The sequence below is a fragment of the Lepus europaeus genome, chromosome 13, assembly GCF_033115175.1.
Source record: "Lepus europaeus isolate LE1 chromosome 13, mLepTim1.pri, whole genome shotgun sequence".
In the NCBI taxonomy this organism is placed as follows: domain Eukaryota; kingdom Metazoa; phylum Chordata; class Mammalia; order Lagomorpha; family Leporidae; genus Lepus; species Lepus europaeus.
In genome coordinates, this window is record NC_084839.1 from 40138670 (window position 1) to 40153077 (window position 14408).

The 14408-nt window shown below is 46.8% G+C and overlaps 2 protein-coding genes across 3 annotated transcripts in view; one reads left to right on the plus strand and one right to left on the minus strand.

The window, feature by feature from the left end:
• Positions 1-14408, plus strand: part of DYNC2LI1 (dynein cytoplasmic 2 light intermediate chain 1) — a 67992-nt gene that overhangs the window by 44408 nt on the left and 9176 nt on the right. The window lies entirely within an intron of this gene.
• Positions 1-14408, minus strand: part of ABCG5 (ATP binding cassette subfamily G member 5) — a 29603-nt gene that overhangs the window by 1390 nt on the left and 13805 nt on the right. For both annotated transcript variants that reach the window (XM_062209358.1, XM_062209357.1), the window contains 6 exons: positions 13222-13351; positions 12710-12923; positions 12413-12618; positions 11392-11530; positions 5429-5614; positions 86-198 (listed from right to left, as the gene is read on the minus strand). In XM_062209358.1, coding sequence (XP_062065342.1) covers positions 86-198; positions 5429-5614; positions 11392-11530; positions 12413-12618; positions 12710-12923; positions 13222-13351 — 988 coding nt within the window. The remainder of the gene's footprint in view (positions 1-85; positions 199-5428; positions 5615-11391; positions 11531-12412; positions 12619-12709; positions 12924-13221; positions 13352-14408) is intronic.

Below are 14408 nucleotides of genomic sequence, written 5' to 3' on the forward strand. Positions count from 1 at the left end.
CATAAAAATAATATTCCTTAGTTCCCGGGTTTCGGCACCAAAAAAACCAAATAATAATAATAATATTCCAAAACAAAATACTCACCACAAGTGAAATTCAATCCATAGAATTCATTGACTACAAGAATCTCACAGCAATGTTTTTGGAATGTAAAATAACTGAAGATTTTAAAGGGAATGGGCATTTCTTCTATGTTTCTTAAGAAAAAGAAAAAAAAATTAAATTCAGTAGGTTCTGGTAATTTTTACCAAATGAAAAGAAAGGCAATCCCTATATCATGCTTTCTAATATGAATATAATTTTCCATCTCTTATAAAAGTTATGGTCACCCCCAAAAACTTCAAATAATACCAAAAAAAAAAAAAAAAAAAAGAAATACCATTGCCTAGAAATAACTGTCTTTAAATTTCTGGTATATGTATATGCTTAGGAAACTTTACAGAAATAGAATTAAACTCTTCATTCATGCCCTTCATGAATCTGCTATGTTCCCCTTTCAAACATATTTCAGGCCGGCGCCGCGGCTCACTAGGCTAATCCTCTGCCTTGCGGCGCCGGCACACCGGGTTCTAGTCCTGGTCGGGGCACCGATCCTGTCCCGGTTGCCCCTCTTCCAGGCCAGCTCTCTGCTGTGGCCAGGGAGTGCAGTGGAGGATGGCCCAGGTTCTTGGGCCCTGCACCCCATGGGAGACCGGGATGAGCACCTGGCTCCTGCCATCGGAACAGCACGGTGCACCAGCCGCAGCGCGCCTACCGCGGCGGCCATTGGAGGGTGAACCAACGGCAAAGAAAGACCTTTCTCTCTGTCTCTCTCACTGTCCACTCTGCCTGTCAAAAATAAAAATAAAAATAAAGATTAAAAAAAAAAAACATATTTCAAACAACCTGCCAAGTCAGTAAGCAGAGCAGTTCAGCATTTTTCACCACTGCTTTGTAGTCCGTTGTAGCAGAGACCTGAATTTAACAGTCCCCACTTGATTTATTGGTATGTAATTATTTTGGTAAGCACTAGCGATACAAGAAAACACACACCTAACACATACTGCATTAGAGGCGAGGATGTCTGTGATGAAACGGATTGGAAGGAGCTAGTGTACAAAATGAAAACATTAAATGACAGTGAGTGTAAAAGAGGAGACGGGTAGAGAGAAAGTGGACAGTCACAGTGAGACGAAATGCCCTCTTCTCCATCCATGGCAGGAGAAACTTCATGCTGACCCTGTGGCCTTCTGGATCTGCTGTATGGGTCTAGCAATCAAAACCTTTATTAAATCCTTTCTGTTTGTATGGCAAAGGTGATGGAGGAATTCCAAGAAAAGTATTCTTTCTCTAAAGAACTCACAGTGTCGTTGGAGACATAAAATATACATTATTAAGACTGTAAAAACACATAGTAGTGAGCTATTTATACCAAGAAAATATTAAAAACCAGTATCATGTGTCTATAACATTCTTATATTCAGCGCATATTTATGGTTTCACCTATTCCCAAGGGACTCCCAAACTCCACGACTTTCAGTTACTGGAGATTTTCTAAGGCACTAAGTGAATTAACCACACTGAGAAGCTGCTGTTTGAAAAGGGTAAATGGGAATTGGGAAGGAATTAGAGGAAGAGGGAGGATATACCAAGAATGCAGAAATGGCATGCACACAGGCAAGGCACGGGTTGCTAATGGAGCTGAATGGACCAGAACAGCTGGAGCATAGGATTTGAAGTGGGAGCAATGGGAAGTGAGTTTGGAACAACAGTTGGAAACAGGGCCTCGAAGTGAGTTGATATTGAATGACCACAAATAAGTTTATGTTGCAACCACTGTTCTGAGAAAGTTAATGGGGGCGGGGGGCGCGTTGTGGCATAGCGGGTATAGCTGCCACCTGCAGTGCCAGCATCCCATATGGGTGCCGGTTTGAGTCCTGGCTGCTCCACTTCTGATCCCATCTCTCTGCCATGGCCTGGGAAAGCAGTAGAAGATGTCCAGGTTTGAGCCCTTTGCATCCATGTGGGAGACCCTGAAGAAGCTCCTGACTCCTGGCTTCGGATCAGCACAGCTCCAGCCATTGTGGCCAATTGGGGAGTGAACCAGCGGATGGAAGACCTTTCTCTCTTCTGCCTCTCCTTCCCTCTCTGTGTAACTCTGCCTTTCAAATAAACAAATAAATCTTTAAAAAAAAAAAAAAAAAAAAAGAAAGTTAATGTGACACCAACAAGTAGGATGGACCAGAATAAGATTAAGAACAGCCAACAAAGGAAGCAAACAACAGCAAAAATTCAAGTCTGAGATGACGAAGGCCAGGACTAACATGATGGCCACAGAGGATAGCTGCCCAACTGGCTGGAGCTAGCTCCCTGAGGCAGGATCTGTGCCTTCGTCTCTCCCTGTGTCACACAAGGCTAAACACAAAATGCTCCATGGACATTTTCGGATATTATGGGTATCAGAAAATATCAACACAATTTGGTGTCTGATCTAGTGGTAGGCAGTATAAGAGGAGAGCCACTCATTTATTCAGTTCAACATGTAATTTTTGCAAACTTAATTGGCTCAAGGCCATGGGCTGGCCACTGAGAAAGACTATGATGATAAGTAGACAGCTGCTGCCCCCAAGAGGTTGACAGCCTATTAAAAGAAGTAGGAAGTGGCATGTGAGAAAGCAAAGGGGACTTTCAGAGAGAGCCCCTGTAGCCAAGGGGACAATAGGCAAACTTCGTGCAGGTGGCAGAGGGAGACAAGTCATCAGTAAAAAGCACACAAGAGCCAGGCTATGTCATAGAAACCCTTGGAGAAATTTCAAGAGGGAGGAACTGTAGATCTAATTTGATTGACATGGGACTGTCCACATTCTGTTAAAAGGGAAGAAAGGATGTACACTTTACATCTTATACAATAGCATTATCTCATTTTTACTAAAAAATTTATAAACGTCTAGCAAGATATCCAACAAAATTGAACTCTGTTGTGATACTTCAAATAACTTTTGCCATATTCCTCATAACAGACAGTTCTATAGTGTGTGCATTTGTTTCCCAAACAATTTGCATCATTTCACAAGCAGAAAGAACAGCAAAGCTATTTCCATTTGTGTTTAAAAGAGGAAGGGTTCCGTAATGCAAATGCCGCCGGCAGTTCAGCTCAGGAAAGATGATGAGTTGAGGGGAAACTATCAACATACTGATTAGGAAATTGGAGTGGCCTTCAAGGGTGGCATTTCAATTCAGAGATAGGAGTGGACCCCACATGAAACTTTTGAGTTGTTAAAATTTTGCAAAGAAGCCAGCGCTGCGGCTCACTAGGCTAATCCTCCGCCTTGTGGTGCTGGCACACCGGGTTCTAGTCCCGGTCGGGGCACCGATCCTGTCCCGGTTGCCCCTCTTCCAGGCCAGCTCTCTGCTGTGGCCAGGGAGTGCAGTGGAGGATGGCCCAAGTGCTTGGGCCCTGCACCCCATGGGAGACCAGGAGAAGCACCTGGCTCCTGCCATCGGAACAGCGCGGTGCGCCGGCCGCAGTGCGCCTACCGCGGCGGCCATTGGAGGGTGAACCAACGGCAAAAGGAAGACCTTTCTCTCTGTGTCTCTCTCACTGTCCACTCTGCCTGTCAAAAAAATAAATAAATAAAAATAAAAAATAAATAAATAAATAAAAAATCGTTAAAAAAAAAAAATTTGCGGCGCCCATTGGAGGGTGAACCAATGGCAAAAGGAAGATCTTTCTCTCTGTCTCTCTCTCACTGTCCACTCTGCCTGTCAAAAAAAAAAAAAAAATTTGCAAAGAACCCAAGAGTATTTGATGATGTTCACCACTGCCTCCCCTTTAAGAGTAATCCCTTTTTCCTCCAAACCGAATATATGAAATAGTGCCACATTGACAGGAACATGTAATTATTTGAATAATAAAAAAACAGGAGATACTACCCAAGGTTGGTTCTATACCGTGCTGGTTTGATTCTGTGTCCTTGAAAGTGGTTTGATTTGATTTCTGTATCCTTGGGGGTGATATGATTTTCATGGATGCTAACAATTCACTTGTAGCACAAATACAGTGTAATGATGTCACTGTAGGAATATTCTTGAATGACCACAGTCTAGTTCACTTTGCTCTATAATCTCTCGCCTTTATGATGCTCAATGGAGTTTATACTGTGTCTGCATTTTTTCTCTTTTGTTCTCTGTGATCTTTTGAGGTCTGTGGGCCCAAGAAGACTACCTTCCTTTTATGAATGAGGAAAACAATTTAGATAGAACAGTGACTTGCTGATGCTCATGTGGCAGCTAAGTGGTAGAGGAAGTTCCTGACTCCTAAATCAGCCCTCTCTAGGGAACACACATATCATGGGAGAGTCCTCATGATGGTGGGACTTCAGCAAGATCAAGTCTGAACTTGTTTTTCTTACCTGAAGATGGACTGCTCTGAGAGCTAAGTAATTAAACATATAATCATGTTTGGTAGCTGCTCAGTAGTTTTCTTGTTTGTTATCTGATTATGTTTTTAATGAATTAATTTATTTGAAAGGCAGAAAGAAAAAAGAGAGAGGGAGACAGATGTTCCATCTGCTGTTTCACTCCCCAAATGCCCACAACAGTCAGGGCTGAGCCAGACCAAAGCTAGGAGCCTGGAACCCGTCTGGGCTTTCTTGTATGGGTAGCAGGGACCCAAGAACTCGAGCCATCACCTGCTGGTTCCCAAAGTGTGCATTAGCAAGAAGCTGGAATCCAAAGTGGAACTAGGACTTGAACCCAGGCACTCCAACATGGGATGCAGGCATCCCAAGCAGTGTCTTAACTGCTACGCCAAATGCCCACACCTCCACAAACTATTGGAAGCACTCGGTGTGTGTGTGTGTGTGTGTGTGTATTCAGTTACAAAATGATGCTTGTCCATTATAGAAAATGTATGAAGTATGGGAAAAGAAAGAAAAAAATTAAAATATCACCCAAAGAGAATTACTGTCAATATTTAGTGTATTTCCTTTAAGCCCTGTGACTTTCTTGATGAGTCTTTTATCTTGCAGGCTCTTATCTGACTAGTCTTAATTCCTAAAAATAACTTAAAATTGGGAACTGGAATAGAGACTCAATAGTGCCAGTTCAGAAAGGAACTAAAAACAGGGATGCTATTTAACCTGCAATATGGGCTGTGAGTTTTTCTGCAACATCCAGAATGCCTTTCCTCCTCTTGCTGTAATGGCTTATTACAGAAGAATCTTATCAATACGCTTACCTTGTCATCCTCAGATTCCCAATCAAAAGACAGTTTATTGAACAAATGGTGAACAGTTCAAAGTCTGGGGCAATAATAATTAGCGAGCAGTGTACTTATGCAAGACTCTGAGGTGAAACCTTTAACCACTACCACTTTGCTCTCTGCAGTTCCTCATAAACGGTCATTGTCATGTGACATTAGTAATAAATCAGAGCATTATATCTTACCTGAGAAATCCAGATCCAACCAGCACCCCGGCAATGCACAGCAGAGCCACCACGCTATTCACTATGTTTGGGTTTTGGATGATGCCAAGTAGCACAAGAGTTAGAAATTCGCCAATTAGATGGGGGGCCAAGAGAGCAGCAGAGAAATATCCAAATCTGGCAACTTCCGGGTATAAGCCCAGAGTCCTAGAAAAACATAAGGTCTTTAGTTTTTTTCTCCAAGAGTTACCACTAAGCAAAGCACTGTGCTTGCCTTCTATGAATAACTCTGCGATGGTGGTGGTGGTGGTGGTGGTGGTGGTGGTGGTGGTCGGGGCGGTGTGCAGGGCAAGCCCAGCTCCCCTTGGTCAGGCCTTGTCTGAAAGAGCCAGCACTTGAAACCTAGGCCCATGGTTCTTTCCGTTGGTGCCAACTCAGTGGGAGCCACCTTCTCCCTTTTACAGCTCCTGCAGCTCTCATGGGAAATAGGGAATTACACAGACAATGGTCCTAACTGCAGCAGGTAGTTGAGTTGCTGGCTCTCCAGTCTTCCTACGTGACCACATTCTGCCTGGCAAGCACCACTCCTGCCCTGACACTAGGGGCTCACCCAACCTGCTGCCCAGCCCCGCCTCCCCCAAACCTATCCCTGCGTGATGTGGGGTCACTGCTGGCATGAAAACCCCTCACGGCTTTTGTTGTTGTTGTTATTCCCAAAGTAGTCCTAAAAGTGCTTTTATTTTTCCCCATATTTTTTTAAATCCAAACTCCTGCTCCCACTCTCGACCTCCATGAGATTAGCCCACTGCAGGCCTCTCCTCCTTTCCATTATTATCTTTATGACCAACCCCTTCCAGAGATCTGCCTTTTGTCTTCTTGCAAACAAATGACCCTATCTCCATGTGCTTTTCTCTTACATTGCTTTCACCAGATTCCTTTTCCCTGGTAGTAGCAGGTCTTAAACGGTGCCCATTAGACGATGTTGGTCCTTACTGCATTTGTAGAGGGAGGAAAAGAAGTTGGCGTCTTTGGCACCCACTCCTCCCTACCGTGCTCACCTTTCCACATGTACAAATCTTGACGTTTTCTCACATTATCAATTTCCATCCCCATGGTAGTCTTCTGTGGACTTTCAAAACACTCTGTATCACCCAGACAAGGGTCATTCTTTCTGTTCCTCTCGCTGTCGTTTCCCTAGTCTTTAACCTTCTTGATGAGCCATCATCATCTATGTCTCCTAATTATCTAATCTCCTCCATCTACCTAATCTTGATCACTTGCCACCATGTCTCACACTCCCACGCAAAACTATTCCACTTGCAAGGTTTCAGGTTCTGAAAACAAGCTCTCTGGTCATGGCCTCCTGTCTCCCATTTCCCCAGTGCCCTTCTACTTCAGACCCTCACCCCCACCTCTGGAAACTCCACTCTCTCACGGAAGCAATCAAGGATGTGTTGAATACCACACACCGTTGTACTGATTGAATCCGCTCTTTGCTTCACCTGGCCTCTGGGCCCCTAAGGTTTCCTGATTGCATCTTGGGTTCTAATGGCACATCCCACCTTGGCTGATAGAACCTCTATTTTAAATCACCAACCTCAGTCTCTCATGTGCTCAGCACATGAACTCACCTCCCATTACATGAATTTCTGTTGTCCTAGTCTGTTCTCTGTCCCCATCCTCTCCCCGCCCCGCCCCCTCTCCTCACTCCCCTATCTCTGCCATGGATGACCCTCTCTATTTGCATCGATGAACCCATGTTGTTCTGATTCCACCTACCTGTACTTTGGTCTGCTTTGAAACCTTGATCTGTGGCTTTCCCAATGCTGGCTGTATTTTCACCTGTTCTCAATCCGATGTTTTTAGAACCACCATTCTTGAGCCTGATAACCATTTAAGCAACTTCTCCCTCCTCATCCTACCCTCTATCAACAAGCCCCTCCAAACAGCATCTGTTTCCCCCACCTCACTCCTTTTTCCCCTCATAAACCTGACTTGCAGCCCCACCACTCTACTGAAGCTCTTTTGTGAACGGTGACAATGACCTCCTTATCTCAGGCCTCACCTCCTTAAACTTCTGCCATGTCAAATGGTTTACCACACCTCCTCAAAACTCTGGTGCTGCCCAATCCTGTTCCTCCTTCTGCCTCGCTGACCACCCCTTGCTTCCTTCATTGTCCTCTTCCTGCTCTCAGTGTCCCTGGTGTAGGTGTCACCCTCAGCCTGCTTCCTCCCTCTTCCTCCACTCTCCCTGTGGCATCTACTCCCAGATCTGTTACTCTTACCCTTCTCTTTCTCATCACACAAACCGCAGACGGACAGCTCCAGTTGCTTGTCCTTTAGCATCCCTGATGCTGTGTATTCAAAACAAAATCCACTCTTTCCTGGAAAGCTTGTAAGGATGCTGCCGCCCTCCTGTTCCCTGAGGTTGAATTCTCAGACATCATCGGCGACTTTCTTTGCTCCAGTAAATCCATTCAGTTTGAGTCCACTTGACTCTACTTTGTCAGCATCTCAGGACAATTCCCCCTCTCTGTTGCCACTGCTACTCTCTTCATTGAGGGTCCTCTGCCTTCCGGTAGCCTGTTGCAACGGCCCCTCACTGAACCATCCGACTTCTGTATCCTAACTCCAGTTTGCTGCCAAAGTGATGCCAGACTCCCCACTCAGAACTCAACACAGAGGAGCCGTTCCGTGGCTTAGAACCGTCTCCTGTGCCCCATTATCAAATACGTGTGGGCCTGTGGACTGGGCAGTCAGTGCCTCCCTTACCAAGCCCCAGTTTCCAGTCTTGATTTCTACTGTTCCTGCCAATCCTTCATTCCCCATGGTGCAAATGAACCTTTCCTCTGCAAAGGGCTTACCTTTCTGCTTCTGAACCTACACCCTTCCTTGCTCTTCCTTTAGTGGCAATGCCTTTGCTCCCTTTTCTGTTCATTGAGATGTTGCTCATATCTCAAGTTCTCCTCCTCCAAAGACCCCCAAGAGTTCCTTTCCCCAAGAACCCCTCTCTTCACCCAGCCAAATGTTCTGCCGGTCTGGTCGTCCTTGTAATTACTAACATCAGGGACGTGAGATGGGAAACACTCCTCTGTGCCTTGGTTTCCCCACCTACCAACGAGGATACCTGTAGTAACACTTTTCTGGAATGGTTCCAAGCATTGCATGAATTAATTCTTTTATAGCCCTTGGTGCCCAATATAAAGCAAGTGCTCGCTGTGTGTTAGCGCCAACTCTTATTCTATTTCTCAGCACAGCATCTGTGCTTCTTATAATAGCAATCTGATGCTTTCTTCAAGAAAAGAAATCTGTTTATGTCTGCAGTCATGATCTGAAATACCTTAAAGCCGTATGTGGTTCTGAACGTGGAAACGCACTGATGTGGAAAGGTTTTGTACCATGTGCCACAGTGGGATCCAAGATGCTAGCCATACTCCAGCACCTGAATATTACTGCCCCAGAGTGTTCATGCCAGACAAGAACAGAGACCCTCAGGTCAGGTCCAGTCAGGTGTTGCCACTGAGTTTGGGCCAGATGGCCTGCTAACAGAGTTACAGATACACTCCGGGCTACCCGAGCTTGAGGATAGCACTTGGAGTGAAGTCTTCTTCAAACAACCTGTAGCACAAACTGCGCCTGGCAATTAATAGGCATTCAGCAAATATTTCTATCATTTCCTTAAAGTATTTGCTACACGACTAATAGCTGTGCTGCCTCTGGAAATTATTCTGCATTTATTTATTTATTTATAAGGCAGAGTAACAGACAGGTGAAACAGAGTAAGAGATCTTCCATCTACTGGTTCACTCCCCAGATAGCTTCAATGGCCTGGGCTGAGCCAAGCCGAAGCCAGGATCCTGGAATACATCGGGATCTTCCACACAGGCGACAGGGGCCTGAGTACTTGGGGCATCTTCCACTGTCTTCCCAGGTGCATTAGCAAGAAGCTGAATCAGAAGCAGAGGAACTCAAGCCAGCACTCCCATATGGGATGCCAGTGTTGCAGGTGGCAACTTAACCCACTGAACCATATGCTGGCCCCATGATCCTGCATTTTTATGCCTGACTTATCAAAATCAGCAGAGACCTGATGTTCCCACTGAAGTTGGTTTAAATTTGCACAGTTTTCTCAAGTCCTACAGAACAAAATGTTTCTCATGGTCAGTCTCAAATACTGTACTGTCTTCAAAATCAGTGCTTTACATATTGCAAAGTGCATGCAAATCACTGGAGGGATCTTGTTAAATGCAAATCCAGTTCTGCAGAATTCCACCCTCAGTTGCCAATTCTGCGAATTCAAGGGCTGGACCTGAGATTCTGCAAGTGGAACAAGCCCCAAAGTAACATGCACGCTGTAGTCCATGGGCCACAATGAACAGTGAGGTTCTAAATGAACGAGGTCTTCAATTTTCACCTTACCTTGCTCTACTCAAAACTGGTCACATTTTTGAGTAGTTATTTGACTCAGTGGTGAAGATGCTGCTTGGGATGCCCCAATCCCATATTGGGTGTGAGACCCTGCTTCACTTCCATCCCACCTCCCTGCCAGTGTGCACCCTGAGAGGCAGCAGGTGCTGACTCAAGTACCTGGTCCCTGCCACCCTCGAGGGAGGCCTGGATTAAGTTCCAAGCTCCTGGCTTCAGCTTGGCCCAACTCCAGCTGTTGTGGGCCTTTGGGGAGTGAGCCAGCTGATAGAAGATCTCTCTGTGTCTATGTCTCTCGTTCTTTTCTCCTCATTCTCCTCTCCCTATTTCTCTGGTCTTCAAATAACTAATTAAAAAAAAAAAAAAAAGGAGGGCAACCATTTTTAGAATTTGCTCTTGGCTCTTTCGGCCTGAACCAGATAGGCCTGGGGTTATACCACAGCTTGGAGACTTAGCATGCTCCTGTGTGTCAGAGAATGAGGAAACTTCATGAGAGCCAGCAGGTAGGGCTGTGTGGTCCTGGCCATTGCCCTCAGTTGGCAATCCACCCTCCTGCTGACATGAAACAATGGTGGTGTTCCTGTCACTCTCCAAGGTAACACCTACTTCTGAAAGCTTGCAGGAAGACCATCAAACTTAATCTTGGAGCTCACACTAAGCCCTCATTTACCCTGTACTTAGATCCTTTCATTTACAATATGATTCGTATTGGTGTCATGGGTCTTTCTCCTGGCTCTGGTTGGGAGCACCTACACGTGGCTCCAGATGATGAAGGACAGTGGGTCAAGAATGCTCAAGTTCTCCCTCCAGATAGCAAGCAGAGCACCCTTACACTAATGGAGCCAGAGGTGCTGGGGACTTCCCGCAGTGTTTCTTAAGGGAAAGCCACTCTGATGAAGGAGGCTCCATCACCCCATGGCAACACATCACGCAGATACTTTAACTCCACACGTGCTGGGATTCAGATCTTTACCAAGTTCTCAGAAATAAAAAGCACTGTCGATAAGTTATCAGAAAACCCAACAGCATCAGGAATATTCTAGGGCTTCTGGTGCCCTCTGCCCATGGTGATTTGTTCCTAAGCCCCCCTCACCCATCCGACTGCGATATCCTAAGGTCCATCAGTGAACACTCAGGAAGAAGAGCTGCTCCACCCCAGCCTCCAGAGGCTTAGGGACGCCATGCTCAGTTGCTAGTGGGCAATTTCTCAGCCCCTGTACCTGGGCCCTACATGCGGCTGAGTGCCAGCTACCTCAGAGCCCTGTTCTCGGGCCCAGGGTCTGCAGTGAATGTGGGACGCGACACGGCCTAGGCATCCTTGCCTTGTTGGTTTGCTCTCGGGTCCCACGCAGCCTACAGCGGGGTTAACATATTCATAATACACGGTCTGAAAATAGGATCTTGCACTGGACGCACGGATGGGCAAAATGCAGGTCCTCCGGGGCAGAGAACATGGTGTTGGCCGCCCTGGAGCTCTCCCTCCACAGATCCCAGTAGTCCTCTGAGAGCCACAGGAGGCCTGGCCCTGGGAGAACTGCCTGCCCCGCATGCCCCCTTACCAGTAGCTCACACTGCTGAAAACCAGGGTGGCGACAATGCTGAAGGGGAGCACATGCAGCACATAGGCCAGGAGCATCTGCCACTTCTGGTACAGGCCGTCCTGACTCTCCTGGTCGCTGACAGCTCGCAGCACAGGAACTGGACACGCAAGGCAGGTGGCAGAACACTGGTCAGCACACAGCTGAGGGCGGGCGGGCTAGCCCTGGCTGAGCTTGAGGTCTCTCTGTCAGGGGTGAATGGTGAAGACCAGCTGGGCAGCTCCCTTAGTCATGGAAGGAAGGGACCTGCCATCCACAGGACAATAACTCCCCCAACCCCACCCCAGAAGTCTATATCCTCCTTGAATTGCAATAGACACCATACATTTCCTTCCCTCTAAATGAGAGGTTGTCACCCATTCCAGAATAGCACATGCAAAGGGGGCCCAAATGAGTGATTTGAGGCGATTTGTTCCCTTTTCGTTCCGGCTCTGGGCGCCCCCAGCAGCCTCCATTTTACCTGGTAGACCTGGGACGTAGCAGCGTCCCTGGTGCTGCCTCCAGGACTCGCTTTGCAGAAGTGTGGTTCTGCCCTTTTACCAAGAGTCACATTTTGGGAATCCCTCTCACATCTATTTTCCTGAATAAACCGTGCTGCCAGGCAACTAGGTGTTGCTTCTGGGTTTCCACTGAGTTTGAAAATCAGGTGCTGTCTGTCCTAAAATAGGCTCCAGGAAGAAACTAGTGATGCGAAGTTGGCAGGTTGCTCCCAGGGGCCAGCAGGAGCCACCCAGGACCTGTTTTGAACGGACTCTTCCCTCACTCACCAACACCTAGGCACTTCCTGTTTCCTGCAGGAATCCACTGGGGAGCTAGTTCACACTAAGGTGTCGGTAGCTGCCCTTCCCCAGTGGGGGAGCACCTGGAGAGGGCCAGGTTCAGCTCGGAAAAAGACCCTGATAATGGTGGGCTCGCGCCATGGGAAAGCTGGAGAAGGGAGACGCTGAGGGCAGAGTGGCACCTGCCGCGTGCGGACACTTACACAGATTCAGGGCGTTGAGCATGCCTGTGTACGGTGTGGCGCCCACAAACTGGTACAGGAGGCCCACGCGGTCCTGGATCGCACCCTTGAGCACCTCGTTCTGGACCCGCAGAAGGTAGAAAATGACGAACAAACCCATGATCAGATTCTGAACGAGGCGCATCGTCACCGCCTGCTTATTCCTCAGTAAGTTTCTCGTCACTCTCCTGAAAGCAAACAGCCTTCCTGTAGTTCCTTTTCCTGTGTTAAGTGTCTAAAGCCCTGACGCGGGGCCTTCTCGCCACTCCTGGCTCTTACCTCAGAAGAACGCCCAGCTTCGAGAGCGCTCCCAGACGATCTTTGGTTTTGAAAGGAATCATTGGTAACGTTTTCAGGTGCTTGGTTCTTTCGATATTCTCCAAAGTTTTGTGATAAATCGCTGATTCCTTGTAGGCGTACTCAATCTTCTGGACTCTCCTGTAGGTCTCTATTTCCCTTTCCTTGCTTTGGGTATCCACTGATGTCAGGTCCACTAAAATTTTTTCCCCAAAAGATAGAGACCCAGGTGTTTTTTTTTTTAATTCAAAGATACATACAGTGGATAGCAATGTCATCATTGATTCAGAAATACTTGCCATAAAAACCCCATGCCATCAGAAAAAAACCTGTTGCTAATGCATACCTATAAACTGGAATGTCTTAAAGCTATCCAGGGGGGAGCATTCAGAACCCGTGCTAAAGCCCACCAGGGCTACTGTCATCCAGGCAGAACGCTGGGAGGAGAAAGGCTGCACCATGTGCATGGAGGGCAGTGTGCAAGGAAAACTTACTATAGAAGTCAAAAGGGTTTGAATGTTCTGGACACGGGTAACCACAGCCGTCGAAGAAATCCAGCATTTCTGTCGGCGTGCCGCAGAACACCAGCTCCCCGTAGGTCAGGATGGCGATTTTGTCAAAGAGCTGCTCAGACAACAGGCGGTGGTTAGCGTGTGATCCGGTTATCGTGTCCTTCCGGGACACACACATCTCCCAGCAGTCAGCCCTTTGATGACCTTGGCCCTGCACCCGTTTTCTTAATGAGTGCCCTGGAGGTCACTGCCCTTGTCAGCCTGGGTCACCCCTGCCGATCCTGCTGTCCCTGAGCTGAGCCCCTGCAGCACAGCTGGAGGAGAGAAGAACTACCAACCACACCTGGGTTTTAGTCCCAGCCTCTCCAACAAGTGAGTGTCCTTGGGCAACCTAGGCTGTGTTTTGTTTGATTGGGTGATGTTTCTATTTGAAATCTCAGATTATCATCCATAAAAAGCAAATAATAACTAACCCAAAGGATACTGGGAGGGTAAAATCAGAATTTTTTTTGGGGGGAAGGAAATCTGTATATTTATTGGAAAAACACAACCTTTGAAGCCAACGTGGCCATGACTGGCAATTCCAGCTTCTTAATTCTTATTCTGTGTGATATTGCCTCAGTTTTGAGTCCTTTTTAAGTTCAGCTCTTTTCCTCTATCAAGTGGATAAACTAATTCTACCTCAAAAGATTGCATGCATGAAATGAAGCAGCAGATAAAAGTCTGAAAGGAATGGGCATTGTGGTGCAGCAGACTAAGCTCTCGCTAGGGATGCCTGGGTCCTATATCAGCTTCCTGAGACACAGCAGGTGATGGCTAAAGTCCTTGGGTCCCTGCCACCCACATGGGAAACCTGGATGGAGTTCCTGACTCCTGGCTTCTGCCTAGTTAGTCCATCCCCAGTTGTTGCAGGCATTGGGGGAGTGGTGCAGGGGAAGGAAGCTCTCTCTCTCTCTCTCCCCCTCTCTCTCTCTCTGTTGCTCTGCCTCTCAAATAAAAATAAATTAATACATAAATTTTAACAAAAGAAAGTATGAGGGTACTTCAAGAAATTCATGGAAAATGGAATTAAATACAAGCTTATTTAATGTGAAAAAATGTTTGAAATCCATGCATAGTCTTTTCATAATATGCATGTTCCATGGTTGGTCCATGGTCGGTGCTGTACA